This window comes from Corvus hawaiiensis, chromosome 8 (genome assembly GCF_020740725.1).
Source record: "Corvus hawaiiensis isolate bCorHaw1 chromosome 8, bCorHaw1.pri.cur, whole genome shotgun sequence".
In the NCBI taxonomy this organism is placed as follows: Eukaryota; Metazoa; Chordata; class Aves; order Passeriformes; family Corvidae; genus Corvus; species Corvus hawaiiensis.
Window position 1 is genome coordinate 29,106,322 of NC_063220.1, and position 19,783 is coordinate 29,126,104.

The 19,783-nt window shown below is 39.2% G+C and overlaps 1 protein-coding gene across 1 annotated transcript in view; it reads left to right on the plus strand.

Annotated features, from left to right (window-relative positions):
- GRID1 (glutamate ionotropic receptor delta type subunit 1) overlaps positions 1 to 19,783 on the plus strand; it is a 499,007-nt gene that overhangs the window by 449,398 nt on the left and 29,826 nt on the right. The window contains 1 exon segment of the mRNA XM_048310905.1: positions 17,492 to 17,687. Within this exon segment, the coding sequence (XP_048166862.1) occupies positions 17,492 to 17,687 (196 nt within the window).

Below are 19,783 nucleotides of genomic sequence, written 5' to 3' on the forward strand. Positions count from 1 at the left end.
TGCTTTGTGTGGATATAGCATCATCATCATCATAGTAATAAAACCAAGCAAAACTATTACAGACTTTGATTTTAAATTCACTTTCTGTTAGTTGGACCATAATAAATGGGTCTTAACAGTAAAAGAAATAAGTACTCCAAGTAATTTTTGGAAGCAGGATGAGAAACTGTGTAGAATAAAACTAACTGTGTGTGAGACTTGCATATACTGGGAATAAGGTTAAGCTCAGTGAATAAATTGCTCTTGAAAAGCAGGACACAAATAGTTATCCAGAAAGCTTGAATAATGATATTCTTAAAAATTTCTGAAGGTTCTATTTCTTTCATTGCAGAAGAAATTTTCTGTTTTGTCTAATCAGCACTTTCCAAAACTCAGCAAAGTTCAGAGGAGGACAAAAGTTGGAGTGTAATTACGTGAGGAATCTGCAAAAAAAGAGGTTTAAGAGCAAAACTATGAATTTTTAGAGGAGGCCTTTGAGTCTGAGCTGTTACAACATTTACAAGGGGTTTTAATTCCCCTTCTTATTAACATGAAAGGACATTGCTAAGAATCTTGAGGAGGAGAGAAGTTACTTGGTAAAGGAACTGCTTGGGATTGTTTCACAAGTACAGAACTCAGGCGCCCTTGTACCGTTAGAGATGGCAGCTGGAGAGTGGTAATTAAATGCCGTTCTATACCTAATGGTAGCTGCCACTTCCCAGGTTCCTTTATCACATCCCCTCATACAAGATGAGGATATAGAAGTCACAAAACAGTCTATTGTGGTTTGAAAACATGAGCAGAGTTATTCAGGTGCCAAAACATAAATGCCAAAAGAAATTTAAGTTGCCAGAAGTTTCACTGCCTGCATTCCACTTACTTGGCTGTAAGGGCAGGGGTCTCTAGCAGGTGTTGTCAGGCACAATGTGGATTGTTCATATTGCCTGAGGTGTCAAAAGTGGTCCTGGATGCTGTGGCTTAGGCACCCAAATCATTCCTGAGGTGCCTTCGGGGAGAGGAGGTAGGGTAAAGTAGTAGTTTCTCTGAAAACTCTGTTGAACCTTCATCCATCTCTGAGCTATGATGGATATATTTTCATGTCCCCACTCTTTAGGTGAAACAGCTTATAGTATGATTAGTCAGATTTAGAACAAAATTTTTTTCTGAGAAAGGAAATAACTGCCTTACATGAATTAATCGTGGCCTTGTGCCTTGGCTGCCAGTACAAACTGGCTTTACATCATATGATGTTCAGTGGCTGCTTTTGCCTATCTCTGCCACTCAGCTTGCCCACATTCTGTCTTTCATGAACCCAGAAAGGAATACTTATGTGAAATCCATTTTTGCCACCCAAAGAGGCACAATGAGCTAGAGCGGAATATTTGCTCACCAGCTGAGAACTACCAAATCCATCTGTGTGTACTTCCATTGTTAAGGGAAAACAACCCACATCCTCTCAGTAAATGTGTGCTGTTATCTCTCCTTCCATAGAGAAGTCCTCTGGTGTTCAGTGCTGCTGCCTCCAAATTGTCAGTAGGAGAGAAATAAGTATTATGGTGCTGCAGTAGCTGCCACATAGTTAAGATTTTCATTACAAGACTGATTTTCTTCCCAAGCCCTCTCCAAAATGCCTAATAGAAGTTGTTTCAGTATCAAATTTGGCATGTGTGGTCTGTGACTACTGAAATCACTATGTAAAAAAGTATGTTTGATTGAATAACTGGGTGTCAGTCAATCCAGTGATCACTGCCTCCACAATTTCACTGCAAAACAAGTGTGTCATAGAAATCATAAATAATATTTATTAGAAGGGGCTTGGTGAGACATTCACTGAAGCGAAGTTGAACTGTTGGAAGGCAGTTTTTTAGAACTATCATGTGAGATGAAAGCCTGCTGGTAAGAGAATACTTTTTTTTTTAAATCTGGCATTGGCAAGTCTCACAAGGCTATTCCACCCTGCAGTGAGTTTCAGAGGCTGCATGTGGCTCATAGAAAGGTGAAATACCAGAGTCAGAGGCGTGGCAGAAAGCAGCTTTGATCTGCCACCTGAATTTGTTTCCTGACAGATACTTTGTAAATCCCAAAGAAGGAATTTTTGTCCAGGTGCCTAGCTCCCAAGTAAGAAACATGCTTAACTTGGAAAGAAAAACTATTCTCCTTAGATTTTCCCAAAACCTCAAGGGCTTCATGTCAAGTGTGCTAACAAGAAGATGCACTGGCTTTCAGGTCTGGCATGGCAGTACATGCTTCCTTGCTCCTATTGTGTTCTGCATGCCCATCATTCATCCTGGTGTGACACAGTGGTGGGAAGGGTCTGAATGTGGAGTTTGAGACCCACATGAAAACCTCTATCCCCTCAGGAGATCAAAGCTAACAGGAAATATGGTGTTCCTTCCTTGGCTACCCTCAATTTTTCACTCGCTAGTGGTTGGTACTTCTGCTCCCTGTTGATCTTTTAATGCTGCTTCTCTAATCCCTTTGTCCAAATTACCTCCTGCACTTCCCATCTTCTCTCTGCCCCACCTCCCAACCAGGGAACAAAGGCAATGTCGTGGTTATCTCAGGATTTCTGTGTTTCTGGAGGTCCACAGGCAGGGCAGTGAAACATGAAGCAGATTTCCTGGCCCCTTCTGGGCAGAGGAGAGAGATGTTATCCAGTTCAGGATGAAAAAGGGAATGTGAATGTGCTGGTGGCAACTACTTTGGAGCTCAGGTTAGGGAGCTGTGATCCATGTTCTAACTTTGTAAATGATCAATTCTCAATTTTTTTTTTTTTAATAAGAAATCTAGGTAATGTTTAGTGCCTGTGCTAATCCTCTACAAACTCGTTTAAACCCAAATGATTTGCATTTATTATTCTAATATTTGCCTTCAGTACTGTATGCAACTGAGGAGTCTTCTAATGGGTCAGTGTGCCAGGTAAGGCAGAATTATTACATGCGAGTTTGTTCTTTCTTTTGTCTTACTACATTTTCAAACAGCTCTTGGATCTGCTGTCTGACCTTCCATTTGTAATTATGAGTTTAATTAGCAGTGACTCACATTCCAGCTTCATTTCTTGTTAACAAGCAGACTACATGCAGTTCAATAGCTGCACAGATATTCTGAAACTCAGGTTTAGGAGAGCTTGTCTGACAAGAGGTTAAGAATCATGCAAGAAAAATAGGACATTAAAAAGGTATTCTATTTGCAAATTCAAAAGGATTTAAATTTAAGATTTTATCAAATTGATCCTTAACATTTCTCCATGCTGTGGATGCCTTGAGAAGCATCTGTATTATATGCATTAACAGACTGCATACAAATGCATAATACATCTGCTTTAAGATCACAGCTGTTGTTTCATGATTTGGGATTATCTTATTTTATTTTAATCCCCCAGTTTCTTGTGTTTTGGTGACAGCTGAAGATTTAGTGCAGCTTAGTTGGGGTGATAGGCTGGCACTTGGAAGACTTGGGTGCACATTCTTTTTCTACCACAAGGTTTGTTTGATGTGGCAAGCTTAGCTTCATCTCTGTCTTGGTTCTCTTTCTGTATAACGCAGTAATAATATTTTCTTATATGGCATGTTGTCATTTTAGCTGCTTTAAAGATGATGGCCATAAATGACCATATTATAGTAGCACTACAGGTATCAAAAAAAAAGATTTTCTGGGATGCATACAAAACAGAAGCAATCTCAAAATATTTTAAAATAAATGAGAAAAGTACTTGGAAGATGCTGGCCAGAGGGAAATGAACAAACATTTCATCTGCTGTAGTTAAGTGGATTTGATAGGGTTGGTGGCAAGAACCTCACCAGAATCCCTCTGTATTCACAGCAATTTTGTCTTGAAATTCCTCATGTTTGAAAGCAGCCTTTGTCTTGTTAATATCATATGTGGCTTTTTAAATATTTCATTGGATTTTCTTTTCTTATGTTTAATTTGTACTGTGTTTTGCAGTGTCTGTGCAGCACCTCAGGCACATTGGCAGGAGGCATGTATGAATGAGCATGATAAAAAGTAATTATTGTGATTATTATTAAAGGCCTGTGAGCAAAAGCTTCAATCATTAAATAACTAGATTAGGTCCCTCCATAAAAACGAAGGCTAAAAAGTAGTGTAAGGCAGAATCAAGTGAATGAGCAAGAACTCAAAACTTTTTTTCCTTTCCAGAACATTCCCTGTCTGGAGCACAGGGGTGAAATTTCCTGGGAGATGCTGGGTGCAGCAGGGCAGCAGTGCTCAGGGCCAGAGCTTGCCAGCATTTGCCTTCAGGCTCTATTCAGGACAAGACACTGGTCTGCTGCCAGTGCTCCAGCTCCCATTGTTTGTCTTTTCATTTCACTCCTATTGATGGTGCTGCCCAGTGGGTGCTGCTGGGAAAGCCACAGAGTCTGGAGCCTTTTGAAAAGCTTTCTGAATGTTGGCATATGCTGTTCAAGCACGGTTTCAAATAGATCCTAATTACTCCTGTAATTGAACAAGCCGGCAAGCATCTAAGTGCAGATATTTCCCAGGGACATTTCTGAGAGAAATGAGAATGCACAGCTGAAAATCAAGCTTGCGTTCCATCTCTCCAGTTGCCATTAAAAAATGTGGCGTATATTGGAGATCAATGGCAAACCAAGAGATTTGTGATTCCACACCTCTCCAGCTTGACTTTTGAGACACCTATATCATAGCATCTCTTCATTTGTTCTGGTTCTGAGAAGTTCTGTTACTGAGGTGGGTTGAGGCATTAAAATTCAGATGCATGTACAGTTTAGAGAAGAAAATGATTTGGATACGACATTAGCAAAATCTACCATCTGTGCAGGTAATAAAACCTTTATTATTTTTATCTTTTGCTTTGAAAGGATGAAAATCTAGCAAGAATAGCAGCCCTCAGGACAGCCCATCAAAATGTACAAGGTTTGGTTTAAATCTGATATTTGATACATAGTCTCTCCTCAGCTCGGATGGAGTCACCTTTTGGGTTAGATTGTCTCATATCAATATAGGTTATTCCCTGGCTGTCTGTAGAGTAGCTGTATGCTTTCTGCATGCATTAAATCCCACTGGCCCCTGACTTACACCTTCCTTGTGGTAGGACGAGGTTTCTTTTTATTACATGGATAAGCACCTATGACTTGTTTTGTTGGGTTATACTTTCTATTTGACTCCTAAGGGATAAACAATACATAACACAGTAATAGAAGATTTTTGCTCAATAGGATACTTATATTTCTGTTATTTTTCTCTCAAGAAGCTGATTTAACGTCTTATATGAACTGATAATATGATCTAATATAGCAGGATATTAAAAAGGCAAAATAATTATTACTATAGCAAATCAAACAGAAATGGCCTTAAAGCTTCAGATGTCTCCTAATTACTGAATTCATCATCTCTAAAGATAAAAAACAGGAGTAAGAAGGAAAACTCTGTAGTGAATTCTTACTTGGAAATGATTCTATGTCTGAAAAATCATTAAAGATGCTGGCCAGTGGGGTTGTTTTTCCACTTTTCAGGCAGATATCTTAATCCACAGCAGCTGCCTGCAAACCAAATCAAACCAATCCCAACCAAACCAAATTCCCTGTAAAATAACTTGTATTTTATATAATTTATCTGTACTGATCAGTCATTAGTGTAACAGTGGGCTGTATTATAAAAGTCATGCAGGTTATTCTATGATTCTGTGATTCTGTTACAGGGTAATATAGTGTTTACAAATTACCAGAAGGTCTCTCTGAGAGCATTCCTGAAGCCAGAACAAGTAAATTGTATTCACAAAACTACCAATAGTTAGTAAACACTTAATCGCAGTAAGTTAATTCCTGCAAAACCATGAGATGAAGTTGAAAGTCACTTGTTCTCACTTACAAGAAGTTGTACCTGTTTTTTAATTACTGTCAGCTCAGACATGTAGGCTTCCAACTCTGCTAATCTCTTGAAATATTTTGGGAAATGCTTCATTTGTTCATGTAAAAAAACTGTCTTCTCACCTTGCATAATTCGTCACCAACATCCTCACATGAGCAGGGGTTCTGTCATTTTTGTACCATGATTGTTCAGCGTCAGATTTTCTCACCCACCTGACAGCAAAGGTAATTTTTCCAACTTCTGCTCTGGACACTGGAACTTCAGTCAAGGGATGACCAAATCACTTTCTGCAGTGACAAATCATGCAAACTAAATTTACTGGTGTTGTGAGGAGGATTTATTTTTGCTTCTTGATTCTTTTTATCTCATGCATTTGCACAATTCCCATACATTTATAGTATGTAGGGTTAGCTAGTCAAATGGTTGCACTACCCTTTGAAACTTAAAGAGAATGCTTTTGGTTTTCTAGGTCCTGAAAGAGCTCTTGCAGCAGCTCTTGCAGCTGTTTATAATTTCTTTTAATTGTTCCTCATGTTAAGATAGTTTGCATTTGTGTCTTTAATATGGTATCTTTCAGGAACTGCCAGCCCTTCTGTAGCCTTTATCCTTTAAAGCAGCACCCCAAGAGGCTTTCTCCTCGAGTTCTTGATGTTTACAGAGTCTGGTCTTTTGAAATGCATTTTTTTTATGTTGTTAATCTTGTTTGGGTTTTTCTTCTGCCGCAGGATATTGAGCTCCAGCATCTTGCAAACACTTTTAGTCTAAAATAGCCACTCCCCTCGTAAATGTCTCCATGACAGAAGATCATTCATTCTCACACCTGACACTCTTAACACATTAAGTGAAACATAGGATGATATTTCATCTGCTGAAAAAAAGTTGTTCTAATACATTCTAAAATATTTATCAACCATCTTGCCATGAAGCGAAAATCTGTGAACTTGCCATTTAAAGAAAAGGCTTTAAAAATTGAATATCTTTATAAAGAGATTTAGAAACTAGTCCTGATGATGTAAAAAAACCCCAAAAACCAAACAAAGCCACAAACCAAACCAAACAAAAAGCCTAGCAAAACATTTTTAATCAATGCAGCTTATGGATGTTTAGGGGAGAAAGGAACTTATTTTCCTTGGGAACTAAGATACTGTTTATTGCCATAGGTGCTTTCCTCTCAGTTCTTATGTTGCAAAGTATTTTCTGGAGAGAAAGAAAACTTTACTGGAATAGTACTGTGTTGCTAAGAGAAGGGTTGCATGTGTTCTTTCCGTTTCCTGGGCTCATCTGCCTTACTCAGCAATGTTCTCTTCTTCTGTGCGTGTGCCCCCTGTATAATATAATACAGGAGTGTTTCCAGACTCTTCTGGAGATGAGGGAGAGAATGGTGTTGCCTCAGAAAAGCTGTTTTGATACAGCTGACAAAGTTTGTTGCATTAAAAGAAATGTAATCACAGGCACTGAAGTTGTTTGCCTTCTAAACCATTAGAACCAGAGAATGTGCCACTGATTTAATTTAATTGATTTAATGAATAGTCATGCCTATCTAGAAAAGAATAGAAAACCGTCAGTTAGAATGGGGTGGATGTTAAATACTGTGTTTCTTGCATATGGCAATAATGCAATTTCCAAGCTCATATTTCAAAGTATATAATTAGGCTACCCGAGTGAAATAATTAATCTCAATATAATGAACAGCCAGTTGTTTTTGATGTGCTTTTTTGGTGCTTTCTAGGATGAGGTTCAGTATTCAGGGAGACTTGTGTTCAGGGTGAGCAGGAAGAGAGGACAAAGGGTAAGGTGTACCCCTCCAGTAAGGCCTTTCTTCCTGTTTACCTTGCTGTACATCAGGATGAGATGGGAAGTGCACCACACACTGTGTGCTCAGTCTGGGTCCTCTGAGAAACAGCAAGTATGCATCCAGACTTCAAAATATGCGTATGTAATGCGTGCACTTTAGACATCAGTGATAACTGATGAATGCTGTATGTGCTTTCAGTATTAATGAAGAGCCCTATATTTGGATTTCCCAGGAGTATGCAGCACATGCTCTGGCAATCAAGGTGCCTCTTCAGAGCCCCTCTGTTTTCTTCTCTTCTTTCTGTCAACAGCGGTAGCTTCTGCTTGACTCCCTGTGGTAAGGCAAGGGTGTGAAGCTGTTTTCCAGCGTCACATTGTACTTTTGACAGATCTGAATTCATCCAGCCCCTCCACCCCAGCTATGAGACTGATGACATGCAGCAGCTCCTGGTAAATCAAAACCTAGTAAAGAGTTGTGTAGGACCTTATTCCACACTGGGATTTCATGGACTTTAATGATAGCCTAACAGTCATTGTATAAAGTACCACTAACCCCAAGTAAAGACTTTATAAGCCAGCACCAAGAAGCCAAGATTATCTGTTCCCCATTCTATTTAATTAAAAAGCTGCTCTTTGTCATCCGAGCGCAAAACAGAACGGCAGCATTATCAGTACTTAAAACAGCAGTGGAAAAGGAATAAGGCAATTTCTTCCCTCTACATCTTAATCATTAATCTTCATTAGGATTTTTAGCTTCTGAATGGGAGTGGTAGAAGACATCGGTGTAGCAAACAATTTAAAGTGCATCTGTGTATATAATAGGTAGTTTGTTATTTTCATTATAGGTAAAAGCATGTGTCAGTTGCCAGATGTGTTTGATTCAGACAATATGATTTTCATGCCAACTTTATGATATATTTGATTTAGGTGAAGTGACTAAAACCTGCTGTTGGGACTGAGGTGCTGTTAAACACCAGCTGCAGTTCTTAGTTTAATTAATAATTTAAGGAGTAGAATACCTTTCTTTAATTGACATGTTAACCCTTCAAGCTACTCAGAGAAAGGCCACAGTGGCAAAGTGGTTTAAAAGTAAAGCAAGAAAATACCCAAAGGTAGTCCAAACAGGAGTATTTTTTCTTCCAAACATGCTCTTGAGATGTTTTTACCTTTTCTTTGCATTTTAGTTTCCTGCTTGCTGTTGAATGGAATATGGAGTATGGATAAAGGATCCAGGATTACCCAGATTTTTTAGCGGGTCTGGTTATTCTGGATTTGCAGGATGAACAGCAACTGCTCATAGCTGCACTGAATCCCTTTCCAGACTTTTAGCTGAATCTGCCAGTGTTGTACAGATGTGCTGTTGTGCCAAATCTTTCCTTGATCTGTTCTGAAAATCTGCCCAGTCATGTAGCAGTTTAAATGTGGATCTGAGCATACAAATTAAAGCTCCAGATTTTGAAAACCCGGGCCTGCATCTGAGAAGAGACTCTAATGTGTTATATGCTCTTGAGTGTCTCTTTGTCAGTCTGATACTTTTCATTGTTAAATTGCAAACATGGTGGACAAACTGGGTAATATCTCAGGGTAGTTAAGTTTCTAGAAATATGGAAAAATGGAGTGATTAAAAGGGGTTCTGTAAACAGCCCTTGTAAATATAAAGGAAAGACTGCCCTCTGACTTCATCCCTTAATTAGACATCAGATGAATTCATATACCATCATAAACAGTCACAAGAGAAACTTCATCCAGGGATCACAAGCTATGGGGCCCAGTGGATCCAGCTTTGAGATGCAAATGCTCAGAAACTAGTTTCCATTGCTACCACTATTAACAGAATTGTTTATTACGCTATTTTATGTTTTTGAAAACATTTCAAGCTAAACAATCATAACTTGTACAGTAAGGACCATTGTGGTTTCTTTACAATGTGATAACAATTCAGAGAACATGGGACATCCAGAAAGAAAAAATAAATTACAAATAAGCACCAAAATAAAAAAAAGAATGCTAGCTAATGGAAAAAATCAGCAATCTAAGTGACTTATGCTTTTATTGCCTGGAGGAGGTTTGGAGAGGAGAAGGGTTGGAAGTATAGTTAGAAACACTGGACTGGCAAACAGGAGATGTTTAGCTTATTTCTAGCTGTTTAACAGATTTCTTTATGTGCAGTACTGGAGTAGAGCCAGTGTCAGCTCTAGGCAAAATGAACTTTTAGGATCCAGTGACAAGTCAAGTCACATTCACGCAGATCACTGCAGATGATTGGAGTTGCTGAGGTGGTCCTGAGGGCATAATTTAGAAATAGCAATGGATAGGAATACCCAGAGGTCTAATTTTGTTTACAGAAGAACCTGTTTTACTGATTATGATGAGAATCCAGTTTGATTTTTGGATCCAAATTTGAGTCTCACAGCCAGAAATAATGTTAAGTCCTTTTTTGAAAATGGGCATGTTTCCTAAATAAACTGCTGGAAGATACTAAGAACTTACATGAGCAATGGGACACAGCCTACTTGTATTGGGTTTTGTCTTACATCCTCCACACTTTGACTTCAGCAAAAGTGCTGCAGATTGTTCTGAGATCAGTAAAGCAGATTCAAGTACTGGTAATAGAATGTATTTCTGCTGCATCTCAGACTCTAAGAAAGCGCACAAAGCTTCCAAATGTTTTGTCAATACAATGTGTGTAGCTAGTAATTAATGACTACTAAAATCATAAACATGACAGTGTATCATTTATTAATGGTTTGACTGTCTTTGCATTTCAGTGGGTTTACATTCTGTTCCCTTCTTTTAAAACTTAATCAGGCAGTAGCTCTGCAGGAGCAGAGTCCCAGTGAAAACAATCTGCAGGGAAGTCATTGCTGTATCAGGAGTTAAGAAAACAGTTTAGTTTAGTTTACTTGTCTTTCCCTTTGCATTTAGGAACAGAGGCTACTGGAAGTCATTTGAAAGAAATAAAATCTGTTTGGAGGCTGTACAAGTTCAGTGCTTCTAGTGCTTTGTGTAAATATGATCTGTCTATTTTGTTTTTCATTTTTCTTCCTGTTTGTATTTTTGTCTCCAGTCCTGGAAACCTCGAGCATGTGCTTTTGTGTGCATGACTAGTTTGGCTGGTCTCAGCAGTACTGCTCTACCTGTTGAGTCTGTTAGGTAGCCTACAAAGGAAGTTTCTTTGGGGCAGTAGGGGAGAGAGGGTCCTAATCCTGCACTGGGTGGGTGACAGAACTGTTGCCATCACACATGGCATGCAGGATGTGTGGCAAACCCCTCCCTCCTGGGGCAGAAATAAAGCTGGCTTTAGCTTCCTTTCCCTAGAACTGAATGTTACATTTTACTTTTGGTTGCACCTAGTATAGGGCAGTGAGTCCCAATCCAGTGAGAGTCTCAGAGATGCCACCAGACTGGCAGCAGTGACCATTATGATCATGAAAAAAGCTGCTGCAGTGCCATTACCTGCTGAGGAGTTCAATCACTATTTGTTTTAAGTGTAGTAAGAGTAGGTGGTTGACATGGCAACGTGTTCTGTGACACATGACAATTGATTGGTTTTGCCACTGGAGAAAATCCCTGCTTCTTTGAAATCCTGTGTAGCAGCTGTTCCTGCCCCACCGATGAGGACAAGAGCAGACACAGCCCTGACTGTCTGCACTCTTTGTCTCCTCCTGTGATTTGGAAATGTTCAGTCCTGCTGTGAAGGGCTGCAACTCCACTGATTCAGTGTCGTCTAATCTGTCAATACTTATGGCTTCCCTTGTAGAAACTCCCATGTGGCTTCTTCTGCTAAACCTTTTGTTTAAAGTGGATGGTGTTTTTCATGGAGAGCAGTTAAAATGAGTTTCATATGAACTATAAAGCAGTATATATTTGCTGGGGAAGGACTTGACCCAGAAAAGTGTATACTAAGCATGCAAGTACTGCTGCTGATCTCTACTGGACTCCCTCTGTTGCTAAACTTAAGTTTTTTTTAAGAGTATTTGGTGAAGAAACCTGTTGCTCTGCACATCACTGCACTGAGACAGAATTAAGAGCATTTAAAGTGACTTGCAGTGAAATGGAACAATGCGGAATTTGATCACGTCACTATAGAGAGGTTGACAATTTAAGGATTGATTTAAGAGCCCAGCTTACTCTTATTCATAATTTCAAAGAAAATCAGAGATGTCCATATTAAAATCATGGACCCAATTTTTCTGAAGTCTAAGGTTATAAGATGAGGAGATAAACTTGTTTTCATTTTAATATTCTCTGTGCTAAGGCTACTGCCATTCTAAGAATACCTTGAACAGTTTTATTGTCCCCACTAAGAATAATCTTTAAAGTAGTCCATCTTTTAGTTGATGTATGTCCAGGTTAACACACATTGTTTAACGTTCCTATATGTACCTGGAACAAGCATTGAAAATCTATCAAAATATGTCATAATACTTTTTTTTTTTTTAAAGTGTATTTACTTTTTAGACTTGTAGGTGCTAAAGATAGGTCAGTTCTAATGTTACCTCATTGTTCAGCCACTATATCCCCCTTTCTTGTACAACTGAAAGCTCATGAAATATCAGTTGCACTAATGTTTAGAGACACTAACTGCTATCTTTTCCATTTCTAAGTGGGCTTGTGCTTTTTTAACTCGCATTTAGCAAGACAGTGAAACTCTTCATGCAAGTCTGTGTCAATGAGACTATCATCCCCTAGTGGTACTTTATATCCATAACAGAGGGAATTTTTGTTTTCTTCCAGCTCTTCAGCCAGTTAAACTGTTCAACTTGGGCAGATTAGCTCTAGAGGATGTCTTTTTGTGAAAGTTTGAACTCCGTTTTGGATGTCTGAAGACAAGCTTTACCCTTCCCACTCATAAATTTTACTTAAAACTGTAGTTCCAAAGATTCTTCATTTGTGAACAATGGACTGAGGCTCAAATCCTTTGCCTTGCAGATTCATAAGAGGATATAAAAATGAATCAGGACTCAGGTCAGGACTGAGGTTCTGAATGGTAAGATCTGCTCATGTAGACATTGTACTCTTGCAGTACCACTTCAACCTTGATTCTTTTCTCTCTGAGGGCATCTACAAATGAGAATCTGATCTGGCAAGGCTTGCTTGGCTTCCAAGTTCATCTCTCAGTGGGTGGATTGATGTGGTTGACAACAACTAACACCGTTTTCTTATTTGTCCTCATTGTCATGGAAAATTCTTCCTTTGAGGGAGGAGTTCTGAGCAATTTTAGGTCTCAAAATTCTGCACTTTTCTGCAGTTCACAGTAGGCAGAATTCTCTTTCAGCTCATTGCTTTCCACTGGGTATAACTTTATCCAATAAATCTCCTTTCAGATAGGATTTTATATTCTAGGTTTCAGCTCATACGTATTTCTTAGGCTTGCAGTGGTGGTATAAGCTTGTTCAAATCAGTTCAGATACTTCTATTTTTACTTTGAAGTTTACTGGGTTTACTGTTTTCCCAGTCCATGGAACACATATTTCCCTCTCACATAATTGTGTGGAGAAAACAGTTCTTGTTAGGAACTGCACTTATATTTAATTCTGTAGATGTAATGAATTCCTAACTTTTGGAGAAAAAAGTTTAAAAGAAAATAAACTAGCCTCAAGGCATTTAAAGATAGAAATTTAGGTCTTGTACTATATATTTCATGTATACATTTTTAAGGCTTCATTTAGGCAGAGCAGCTTAAAAAGCCTCATCATATCTGGGACACTTTATCTTGATGGCAGCCATCACCTAGAACATTATGCTGCATTGAGCAAAAATCTCAGGGTCACTACCAAAAAAAAAAAAATTCCCCTTTTTTTCCTTCTGAAATGACAGGAACATGTTTTTCTTTTGAAAAATGCTTTGATCGCATCTGATGATCCAGTACCTCCTGCTGAGTTAATTGATCAGCAGTTACCTCAAAGCACCTGGTGTCAAGTTTAGTCTGTCACTTATTATTCATGCAGAAGTCTTGGGCATATAGCAGTAACAGAGTAAAATAAACCCACACTGGCAGCATATTTTTAGTCTGTGTATCTACAGCTACACAAGGCTTTTACAAGTAAGAAAACATCTTCAAAAAGTGTATCTTAACCAGTATTGTTTTTCTGGCAATTACTTCTAGTGGTCTAATTATGAATGCCAATACTGCTATTGCCTGTCTGTGTCTTCTGCAGCGTTTGTTTTATGTCAATAAGTTTCTAACAAACAAAACAAGCAGAGAGCCCAGTTTTCACTTGACTCTGCATGAAGAAATTGCAATTCCACTGGGAATACATATCAGTTGTTGCATTCATCTAGTAAGCATAAATATGGGCATTAAATATTTTGGCTGGTAATACAGGTTTAAAAGAAAAAAATTTTCTTTACATTGACTGCAGATACATTTACTTAAATCAATTGGTTTACATGTACTTGTCAATTATAGCAATCACACAGTGGATGTATTTATCTACAAATTGAAGTTGTGCTCTTGTAACTGTAAGTGAGGAACATTGGCTTTTTTCTGCTTTACTGGCTTTATCTTTAGTCACACTTACAAAGAGCCTTTAATGGCGTGTGACATCCAATAACTGAGGTGGTAATGGGGCATCTTCTTATGCTGCACATTTTTGTTGCAAATAATTTTGTATATTAAACGCATGAAATCTTTGCCATAGGAAGGTGAGACAAGAATTTGAGTGGCTAAAGGAGACGGGTCCAGCTAACAGCTGGTTGCAGAAATAAAGCTTAAGAACAATGACAGCAGCTACCTTTGGAAAATGACAAAATTGTAAGATACAGCCAGTATCTGAAAAGTAGCAGTGAATAATTTTGTCTGGCAAAGGCAAATCTGAGGGAGTTAAAATAACAGTATTTAAAACTTGCCCTTATGATTGTCTTACTTCACCCTGTAAGAGTAGGAAATATTCATCTCCATTCAATATCGCTTATGTATGTGCCCATGCCCACCATGCCCAAATCTTTAGACCACTTCTCTGGCCATGGAGGTGCTGAGCATCATCTCCACTTGCACTGCATAAATACAGCACAGAGCTATTTTTTATACTGGGTAAGAACTGTGGCTGAGACCACTCCCTGTCAGGATAATTTCTGGGATTTTTTTTTGGCTAAGTGGTCCAAAACATCCAACAGTGCGCTGCAAGAACTCTTTCAGACACACAATACTCCACATATTCTGTCCCAAGGAAATGCTGCTGGCTGAAGGGGTAGTTACCTTACTCCACACCCAGGCCACAGCTGTGCTTCACTCCCTGCCACCTGTATGCTTGTGTGGTTATTGCAAGCGCTTGATTTAAATCCCAGATTTGCTCGCTCTGCCCTGTGATGCTTAGAGAATTGCACAAACTGTGCTGCTCGTAAAGCAACATGTACTGTGCTTTTGTGCAGTACTGATTGTCAATAAAATGTAATTTCGCTAAAATAAAAATACTGATTGTCAATAAAGTGCAATTTAGCTAAAACAAAATGCAATTTCTGAGTAAAAGCTTCCATGGCAATAAAGGAAAACAGAAAATACTGATAGTATTAAAATTGCAGGTTTAATTATTTTTCTAACTATCCGAACCCTCATGTTCAAACTTTCAAACAGAGTAGCAGTAGGCATTTGTAAAGTTGTTACCAGCTGCAAGCTGTGTTAAAGTATATTAGTTAAACATATTTCTGCTGCTGTGCTTCTACCAAAAATGCTTTCTTACACACACCAAGATCTCTGCACTAAATCTGGTGTGGAAGGGTTGCCACAGGAAACCCTCCTGTGTATATCGAGTACCTTTCTTTGCCCTGTAGGCAGGTATGTGTCTTTTAACAGCCAAATCATCTATTCCTGGGATTTAACAGTTCCCTAGGATGTGATGAAACTTACTTTAAAAAATAAAGACAGAACTAAATGCAGCATGTAATCATGTAGATCAAGACTGGAAGAAAAAGGGTTCCATAAAATGTACAGGAAACATTTAGGGGAGCAGAATAGACCTTTCAGGATTCTTATAGAAAGAAATAAAATCTGAAAAAATTCTCCCATTTTTCATTAGCATTTTGAATTTCCAGCAACCTCCAGGATGTTTGTGTTGTACTTTATCAATTGCCATATACAGAGCTAGGGAAATAACAGGAGGTTTGGGGTTTGGTGGAACTCCTAGAGTTAGCCTAAATCCACAAGTGTGCAATGTATATAGAGAGAAACTGTTCACACAGTCTTACTTAAAGCTGCTTAACAGCTTAAAATGATAAAAAGTCCTTAACACAATTTAAGAACTTAAACCACTTAAACTGTTTGAAGCAGCTTGTGAGTTGGAAGAGTTTGGAGCAAGGGGTGTGCTGAGAGGCAGCCCTGTGGAGCTGCAGCCTGGGGACAGGGCTCCCATGCCAGGAGTCCCAGAAAAGGGTGCCTTTGGGAGCTAAACTTGGGAGGCCTGAGGGTGATGTGAGGGAGAAGAGGGAAGAGTTTGCTACGTATTTTATGTGGCATTGTGTATATGCCCAGATTGCTTTGCTCTAAATAGTTTAGCAGGGAATCTTACAGGCATGTGAGGTGTCAGCAGTGGCATCTCCCCAGCGAAACAGGGAAGAGGGTGACAGAAAAATATTGTCTATGACAAGTCTTCAGCTGTGGAAAACAGCTTTAGCTCATGGGCCAAGGGAAGGTTCCTCAGGAGCATTGTGAAAAATCTGCACGAGCTGCAAACCAAAATGTTCTGCTTTTGTGGTTCCAGAAACTGGAGGTGTGGGAGAGGTGGTGACAGTAGGCCTTTCAAATCTATTGATCAGGAAGTTTTTGTTTCAGAAAGGTTGTTTTTGGAAAAAAGAAAGGAGGCGGGGGGCAGGGGTGAGGCAGGGAGAGTTGCTTTAGTTTAACTGATGTCAAGCAGTGTTAGTTGGCTATATCAGAAGCATGTTGTTAATACGTGAAGTCACACATTTATAAAGCAGAAAATAAGCCATTATTTGTGAGATCCGGTTTGGTCCCTGCTGCTGTGTGTGGTGGTCAGTGGTCGAATGTGTGTTTGTATATTTGTATGCTCAGATGGAAAAATGGGGGCACTGCACAGAGGTGATACTTGATGGCAAAGGAAGAAGGCATGGGAACGGGAATGAACGTCTGAGAGGGGGAAAACAGCCAGGATGCTGCTTCTGATGGCAGTGATACCACCTTAAATGTTTTGAAGCTTGGGCTGGTTTTCATTGATGCAGGCAGTGATTTACACCTTTTGGTGCAGAAAAGGCTGTAAAACAGGAGTGAATTACATTCTGTACAATTTGAAAATAAATTGTGCATTCACAGCCACTCAGGGTGAGGCCCATTTACACTTCCAGAGTGGTATATGATGAGTAAATGAAAGTTAGGCCTCTGTGTGAATGAAAAATGCCTGTTTTACCAGAGGCTGTGAAAAGAGAGAGCAAGAGAGACTTAGTGGAAATTGGAAGCAAGATTTTATTTGTTAAAAACAGTTGTATTGATTTGGAGTCAGAGGAAGCACTGGTATAACTGCAAACTAATTCCACTGAATTCTGCAAGGTATTTTTGGTGAAGTTGATGGGGCTGGAAGTTTATAATCTGAGTTTTTCCTGTGTTCAGGTAAGTCTTTATCCCACTGTATTCTTGTGCAGTCATGGTGGCATATTTAACATGAATGTTATCTGTCAAAAAAAAGAAATCTTCACTGGGGTGAAACAGAGCTTGGGTGTAGTTAAAATCATATGATCTCAGTACAATTAAATAACTACTTCGTTTTCTTTTATGGTGAGAAATGAAATGGAAATGTTACTTGGTAAGGGTAAGTGTTTTCTGAAGAATGACAGACATAGAAAGAAACCATTTAATTAATGCAATCTTGTTAATGTACTACATAATACTAATTTCTCAATGTCGCTTGAATTTCAGAACATTTCAGGATCTGTCCAAACAAATGGATATATCTTATGGTACAGTCAGGGACTCAGCAGTGTATGAATACTTTAAAGCAAAAGGGACCAACCCTTTGGAGCAGGATAACACATTTGCTGAACTGTGGAGGACTATCAGTAAGAATAATGGGGCAGATAATTGCGTATCAAACCCTTCTGAAGGCATCAGGAAGGTAAGACTGGATCACAGGGCTTTTCATTTAATTTCTGTGTCAATGTTGTTTCTGTGGAGCTAACGTTAAGTCACAGGAAAAAAATTATAGTCATTTAAAAGCCCCCTAAATTCTTATTTAAAGTTCCTTTTAGTATCTCGATGGCAGATAAGATTCGTATTTGGTGTCATTGTTCTGAATTAAAGTACTTCAGCTCTGCCTAAGTCTTCAGTATGTAAGTCCTTCTTTGGATCTGGTCCTAAGGTTTCTCAGTTTCTTGGGAGCTTTGATAATGCCTTTTTGAATGTAATTCTTTACATTATCCAGTACTGACTCTTGTCCCTTGCTCATTTGAGTTTGTTTTCTTTTTTCTGAGTTCATGATTGGAAACATGAGTAAGAATCAAGGGATTCGCAGAACGTATACTCATTTCTCTTAAAACAGAAATTTAATGCAAGATTTTTCTTTGTTTATTCCAGACTTTGAAAAATGCATTCACATGACAGCGTGTTTTACCAAAATTTTATTTCTCTCAGATAAAACGACATGTTTTTTTCCAGAACAGAGAATTAATGTGGGATTCAAGCACAGGTGTATAACAGCTTAGGATGCTGCATCTTAGTTCTGAGTACTGTGATAAAGAATATTGACCATTACAAATCTCCTCTCTCTCTCTCATAGCCTGCCTCTCCCCTCTGCTCTCCATCTTGAACCTCAACAAAACCAGACAGTACCTTACATCAAACACACGTCCAGGAGTACATTACACAGAAGGGATGCAGGCATGCTGAAAGCCTTGATGTGCTGCTGCTCCTTTAGTGAAAAGTGTCCTCTTTATCTAGCAATTGATTTTTTTTCATAAAACAAGCTGTTATTACCATAGTGAATGTTTGATCAGAGACACTCTTGTCAGTGAAACACTGATTTACTAGTTCTTTATGCTTTTGTACATGGGAAATAATAAAATGGTTTGGGCTTGTGTTTCCTTTTTCTACTTTGAATTTTTGAAACCTTTTCGGAAGAGTCAGAGGGAAAGTATCCAAATCTCCTGTTTTTACAGTGCCGTAAAGAGGATGAACACAAGTAATGCAAGCCATCCCATTTCCCAATTCAAATTCCTTTAGCAAAAGATTCCCAACTCTTTGCTTGACTTCTGGATAAAATCTTTATGCAAACACTCTCATGTCTTAACATAGGAGTATTCAGTCAAAAGTTTGGGTTCACCCTGCCTTTTTGCCTGTCTCTCAGCTGATCTTCCCCAAAGCCCTCTGCCCTCAGCTCCAAAATCCTCTCTTCCATGGGACAAGGTAGAGCTCTGGCAATAGCAAGGTCTGCAGTGTATTACTGAAACAGGCGAGCCAGCTCTGCTGCCACAGTCGAGGTTGGTCAGCAGAATAAATAACAAACGCCAGGTTTGGTATAATTCTAACACTGCTGGGTCCCCAGACGGGAGCTCGTGTCGGACAGCACAGCCAAGTTCCTGCCATAAGGCAAAGTCCAGGGCAGTGTCTCTGCCCATGGGAATCCCTTGCAAGGCAGCCCAAGTTAATAATTCCAGAAGTGAGTTTTCAGGAATGGAGGTTTGCAATATGCTAAACACACCTTTCCAAACCAGTACCACAGCGTTGTTCTGTGAGCCGCTGTTCGCCATTTCTCAGTCCTGTCGGACCTCCCGGTCCCAGGGGGGAAAAGGAACAGTGTACCTCTAGAGGAATTCGGCTTGGCTCGCAGCAGCAGGACACGTCAGAGAGTGCAAATCACGTCGGGCAGCACCAAATATTACCACAGGCCTGGTTCCTACGGTATATCACCGTGTCCCGCAGCTATAGGGAGGAGGAGGAGGGAAGATCCAGCAGGCAGGAATTGTGCAGCAAGATTGATTCATTTAATTATATTACAAACTCTTTTATAGACTTTTTTCTTCATAGTCTAATTGGACAAAGGATCAGCCACCCCTTGGGGTGATTGGCTAAAATCCTAAAACATCCATTGTCAAAATATTTTTCTACTGTACCATAAACAAGACTTTTCAAGGCTGCAGGTGTTTGGTTGTTTACATAACTCTGCTACCTCTTCTGTGAGAGAGAAAAGTCTCTCACAGACTTAGAAAATAGCAA